Source organism: Triticum urartu, chromosome 6, assembly GCF_003073215.2.
Source record: "Triticum urartu cultivar G1812 chromosome 6, Tu2.1, whole genome shotgun sequence".
Lineage (NCBI taxonomy): Eukaryota > Viridiplantae > Streptophyta > Magnoliopsida > Poales > Poaceae > Triticum > Triticum urartu.
This window is the reverse complement of record NC_053027.1, coordinates 507,592,367-507,598,228: the sequence shown is the minus strand read 5'-3', so window position 1 is coordinate 507,598,228 and position 5,862 is coordinate 507,592,367. Positions and strand designations below refer to the sequence as shown.

At 49.0% G+C, this 5,862-nt stretch overlaps 1 protein-coding gene across 1 annotated transcript; it reads left to right on the top strand.

Annotated features, from left to right (window-relative positions):
* The first annotated feature begins 1,972 nt into the window (after positions 1 to 1,972).
* LOC125514643 (NEP1-interacting protein-like 2) lies at positions 1,973 to 5,338 on the top strand. The gene is made up of 5 exons (XM_048679983.1): positions 1,973 to 2,395; positions 2,532 to 2,701; positions 3,529 to 3,612; positions 3,874 to 4,044; positions 4,822 to 5,338. The coding sequence occupies exons 1-5, from the start codon at positions 2,263 to 2,265 to the stop codon at positions 4,942 to 4,944; spliced, it is 681 nt and encodes a 226-aa protein (XP_048535940.1). The 5' UTR covers positions 1,973 to 2,262; the 3' UTR covers positions 4,945 to 5,338.
* Positions 5,339 to 5,862: the final 524 nt, after the last annotated feature.

Here is a 5,862-nt window from a genome sequence, read left to right as displayed (position 1 = left end):
TAAGGGCAGATGGGCCCTAAGGCCCATGTCTGGTGCGCCTCCCTCTCCCCCCACTTGGCCGCCACCCCAGATGGGGATTGGGGCTGCCGCCACCCCTAGGGTGGAAACCCTAGGTGGGGGCGCAGCCCTCCCTCTCCCCCTATATATAGTGGAGGCAAAGGGGCAGCCCAACACATGAGGTTCTTCCCCTGTTGGCGCAGCCCTACCCCTCTCCCTCCTCGTCTCTCGTAGTGCTTGGCGAAGCCCTGCTGGAGTCCCGCGCTCCTCCACCACCACCATGCTGTCGTGCTTCTGCTGGATGGAGTCTTCCCCAACCTCTCCTTTTCCCCTTGCTGGATCAAGGCGTAGGAGACGTCACCGGGCTATACGTGTGTTGAACGCGGAGGTACCGTCCGTTCGGCACTAGGATCATCGGTGATTTGGATCACGACGAGTACGACTCCATCAACCCCGTTCACTTGAACGCTTCCGCTTAGCGATCTACAAGGGTATGTAGATGCACTCTCCTTCCCCTCGTTGCTAGATTACTCCATAGATTGATCTTGGTGATGCGTAGAAAATTTTAAATTTCTGCTACGATCCCCAACACCGCCCATGCCTCTGGTCAGCCGTGGCGTGGCAACAGTGCCCCACCTACCCTCTGACCAGGACCGGCGAGGCAACAGTGCAACCACTGTCACCAATGACGCCAGCAAGCGGCGACCTGACGGAGCGCCACTGTAGCCGACTCAACCCGACCACTCCCTAATGATCGACAAGACGGCCAACAGTGCCCCCATACCCGGCGGGCCCCGCGCCCGGAGAACCCGGCGAGCCCGGACCCCCGGCGGGTCCCAGCGCCGACTTCCCGGACAATGACAACCCGGCCCCACGGCCTTGTAACATTACTATTGTACCCCTGGGGGGTGACCTATAAAACCCCCCAGGAGGCCTCCATGCACGGGGGTGAAGAAACCGATCAGTAGAACACACACATACAGAGAAGGAGCAGCAAAGCCTTGGCCATCCTTCCTTCTTCCCCAACACAGCTCAAGGAGCAACTCTATACTGAAACACATCAACCACACTCGGCAGGACTAGGGGTATTATCTCTCCGGAGAGCCCCGAACATGGGTATGTCTTGCGTCCCGCGCTCGCTCATGCCAACCTCGCTTCTGGAGCCTATCAGTGCCCTCGAGCCTCCTCCTATCTTTAGTCATCCCTTAGCATCTGCCGTGCGTCCACCACGACACCTGGCGAGAGCAAAAGAAGAAAAAAACAGAACGCCATCCGCGTAGAGAAGCCCCTCATAGCACCACATGGCAAGGCCGGGCAGGAGGTGAATGACGTTGCGCCCCGCGTGAACGAAACAACACGACACAGTCAGGCAGGGCTCACGCATGAGCCTCACGCGTGCGAACCATCTTGGTGTGGTGCCACCGACGCTGCCAGGCGGACCCGTCCTCGTCCGACACTCATGTGGCGGCGCACGCCGTCGAGATGGAAAACACCCCATGACGGTGGCCCCGGCCACATCCATGGCCCATCCGTCAAGGACGCACAAATCGGACGCTCGTGAGTACCCAGGGAGCCAGCCACGGGAGGCTCCAGCAACGGACAACTCGAAGAATTCTTTTCACTGAGTCTAGACTAATGTATTTTTTCCTTAAATGTGAAGAATTGGTTCCTATCCTATATAGAAACAGGAATCCATTTGTACAAACTAGAGGGCTCCAAAGAAAATTTTCCTATGAAATTTTTATCCTTGCGAGTTCCTACAAATTCCCTTATAAATCGAAGAGACCCGAGTCTTTTCATGGCAACACAGGAAATGGAAACCAGAACCTTCCATCCGCTCCAATCAGTACACGACGTGGGCTCCAATTCAAACACAGGAAAGAAAGAAAAAACAAATACCCACACGAGGTGAAGTAAAGTAAGAAGAAGAGCTGGCGTGGCACGAGATGTGTTGCTTGGAGTGTGCCTAAATTCTGCCCCGAAAAGAAGCCGCTACCAACACAGAGAGGAACATAAAGCACAGAGGAAAGCGAGAGCACATGGACGTCGCAAAAGCGGCTCATCCCGAGCAGCACCACTGACTTCATCACGGGAAGCCCCTCGCCGAAGCTGCTAAAGCCGGAGCCTTTCGCTGCCGATCTCCTCTAGCCTCCCGGCCCTCCTCCTCTCCCGGAGAACCCCTCGCCGCCCACTCCAACGAGCCTAGCCGAGGCGCCAAAAATAAACCCGTACTGCCTCTCCCCCCGATCCTCGCGGAGGCGGTCGATGGAGGTTGCCGCGGCGGGAGAGCCGGCGCCCGCGGGCGAGTGGCTGGAGGAGCGCGGCGTGGACGCCGTGTACCTCCCCAGGCTGATCGCCGGCGTCATCTCCGGCGCGCTCACCGGCCTCTTCGCTCTCGGTAATTGGTCGCTGGCAGCTCCTCCTCTCTCGCGTGCTCTCGCCGGCCCGGCCGTTCTTGTTGGGCGCACTCCGGCATGGCCCCGAGCATGTGTTCTGAATTCTGATTGGTGCATGCTCTGTGGTGTGTTGTTAAGCTGGAGCATTGACCGGAGCCGTCACCGGCGCGCTGGCGGGCAGGGCCTCCGACAGCGGCGTTCTCCGGGGAGCTGGACTGGGAGCCATCGCCGGGGCCGTCCTCTCCATCGAGGTTCTCGAGGCGTCTCGCGCGTACTGGTGCTCGGACCGGCTCGGCACGTGCTCCATGGTCAGTGACATTAAGCTTCTTCCGCCCCCTTGATGCTATCAGAATTCAGAATTTCAAATTGTTTGTTGTGGCAATCAGTTCCATAATGTCTTCCCAAGATGACATCTGGTGATCCTGTACATGCTATCTGCTTTTTGGCCTGAATGCCTTATGCCACAATCCAATTGTCTATTGGTAGGTCCTTTTAGCTTTAGGGTCTGCTAGTTGCTGTGATTTTTATTCTAAAAAAGCTAAAGTTATATTGATTTGTGTAAAATTTTATGTTGATATGTTGTGCCATTTGGTAGAAAAGGCAAATTCTATGTGTTTTATATTTATACATATTTGCTACTCCCTCCTTCCATCTATATAGGGCCTAATGCGTTTTTCGAGGCTAATTTTGATCAAATATTAAATTAAAGTAATAATATATGACATGCAACTTACACAAAGCACATCGTTAAATTCGTGTGTGAAAGAAGCTTTCAATGATATAATTTTTACATTGTGCATGTCATGTACTATTAATCTTGTCAATAGTCAAAGGCGGTCTTAAAAAACGCATTAGGCCCTATATAGATGGACGGAGGGAGTACCACTTGTTCTTTTTGGATGCGCCACATACTGTCGGGTTTTCCTCTGATTATTTTTCTGATATACTGTATAATGTTACTCATTATTTTAGTTCCATATAAAGTGATGTTCACTATTACGCCAGCTGGCGAAAGGGGGATGTGCTGCAAGGCGATTAAGTTGGGTAACGCCAGGGTTTTCCCAGTCACGACGTTGTAAAACGACGGCCAGTGAATTGTAATACGACTCACTATAGGGCGAATTCATTTCTTCAGGCAGATTTCATAGAGCAGCTCCTCCATGCCCGGTTTGTGCAACAGCAGCTCGGGTCCTCGGCACACATGGCGTACCGTTGGCAGGTCAGTTTCAGTATTATCTACCTCATCATCCACGACAACGTTCGCCACGAAACCGAGAGAGAAATGGCACCAAACCGACGGCGATGTATACACGAGTGTTGCTTGTCAAGTGTGGTGCATTTGGTGAAGGAATTAAATCAGATTGAATGGCCAGCACTGCAAAAAGGGCGGTGTTGGATTCAGACAATCAATGGCGGTCCCGTCGTGCGTTGTTGCTGCGTCTGTACTGAATTTTGGATTGGTTTTTTCTTCATCAAACAGCTCAGCATACCGGATTTCGGGCACGATGATGTGTACGACATCTTCGGGGACATTTCGTCGAGAGGGCTTTCGCGGGAGGCACTGGAGAAATTACCGCACTACGTGGTGGCTGATCAGGCTCAGGCTCAGGGCAAATCGGGTGAAGACCTGTCTTGTGCCATCTGTCTACAGGTACAATTATCATGAGAACCTCTCTTGCATAGTTTGCCCTTCATTTTGTTCAAGGCAAATACTGTATATTTTTCCTAAGGAAAAGACAGGCGCACTGTCGATTTCATTAACAACGGAAACGGGGAACAAACCGTTCATCATTTTTACAGAAGAACCTAAAAAACAAGGAGTTGGAAAACAAGATTATGTTGAAGTTAATGTGGCTCCCATAATTTCATAAAAGGGGGTGAAAATTAAGCTATGTACCATTAGGTCATAAATGGTTGTTAGATACTTAGTACTTTGTACTTTACCACTAGGTGGTTGTAACTTGATCAGTGTGCTGGAGATCCATAGCAGAGTACCTACCATACCACTAGGTGGTTGCTACTATTTTCCAGCTGGTTGTCAGTGATGATTTATCTGGTACTAAATCTAGGACGAAACTTTGTGCTAAAGACTAAGGTTCAGAGAGTCTTCTGTAACAAAATGACTCTAAAAACTCACCTAGGACCAAACCGTTTTCTTCACTGTGACATTGAACTGCAATACCATGATTGGGCAATGAATGCAGAGAGGTGCAACAACCACCACGCTTATGTCTTGGTTAGATTTTTATAAAAGCAATTGCCATTATCGGATTTCATACCAATTTTTGCCTGCTACTAAATGCAATGCGGTTGGTATTTGCTTTATGTCGTTTTCCATCATTATCTTTCCTTTTCCAACTGAATAGTGTGACCCCTGATCTTAATAGTGTGATTCCTGATGTTAATAGTATGATTCTTGATCTTGTAGGATATGGTAGGTGGTGAGTCGGCGAGAAGGTTGCCCAATTGCTCCCATGCTTTTCATCAGCTCTGCGTGGACAAATGGCTCACTAGCCACGGTTCATGCCCTGTGTGTCGGCAACATGTGTAATGTACATAGGTATACGTTGCTTACGATCTGAGTTCTCTGCCCTAGGAGTTAGTTGTGTAAAATGTCTGCTCCTATACAATGTAGAAAGAGAGGGGAGAGGGAGTGTACACACACAGCGTTGTAAATTAGATTAATCTGTCTATTTTACTCCAAGGCTCCAAGCAAGTGGATATGTACATCTGGTATTTTCTTTTACATTAAGGGTGAATGTAAAGTTGAAAAACATGCACGGCTGCCATAGGATGTATACAAGCCATTTTAGAATGTGGACATGTGGTTAATGCTGATGGATGTATCTCTTTTTTTTAGGGACTTTTTTTTTGTATCGATGATGGATGTATCTCTGTTGCGTCCTATATATGTGAATAAAATGAGTCTGTACATTTTTTTTGTAGTAGAAGAAGATTTATGTACATTTCTACTAAAAAAATCCATATGAGGGAGCAGTTTTTTTCAAGGAGCAGATTGACTGCCTTTTCTTTTATCGAAAGATGAACTGCCTATTCGTAATTAAAAAAAATTGGGTGGTCTAGTGCACTTGGTATATCTCCAAGGGTCTAGTGCATACAATATGCCTCCCTTGTGTTGCTAACGTGAGTAAGAGAGCATTTGATTCTCGGAGTGAAAACCCTTTTGCAGTTCAAACCTACCTACTTTCATGGTAGGAACTTGGGTTTATGTTCAGTAACCTCGTATATTTTTGGGACTGGTGGCTTAGCGACACCTTTTCGTAAGATCACCCGGAAGATATATGCCTTGTGTATTGAGAAGTTAATTGTATCGCAGACTCTATACTACATTTAGTTTTCCCGCTATCTAGAATCGTAGTAGTAGTGAAACTCACTTCAGAAAAAGGAGGACACTCAAACTTAACCAAATATGGTGGCCCTTCCCTCCAAGCCTGATGATGTTATGGTG

Bases quoted from the DNA above. Each gene is read 5' to 3' on its own strand.
- LOC125514643 (XM_048679983.1), top strand. From the start codon at position 2,263: ATGGAGGTTGCCGCGGCGGGAGAGCCGGCGCCCGCGGGCGAGTGGCTG. The intron at 2,702-3,528 runs GTCAGTGACATT...TCATTTCTTCAG, and splicing joins GGCTCGGCACGTGCTCCATG to GCAGATTTCATAGAGCAGCT. The intron at 4,045-4,821 runs GTACAATTATCA...TTGATCTTGTAG, and splicing joins CTTGTGCCATCTGTCTACAG to GATATGGTAGGTGGTGAGTC.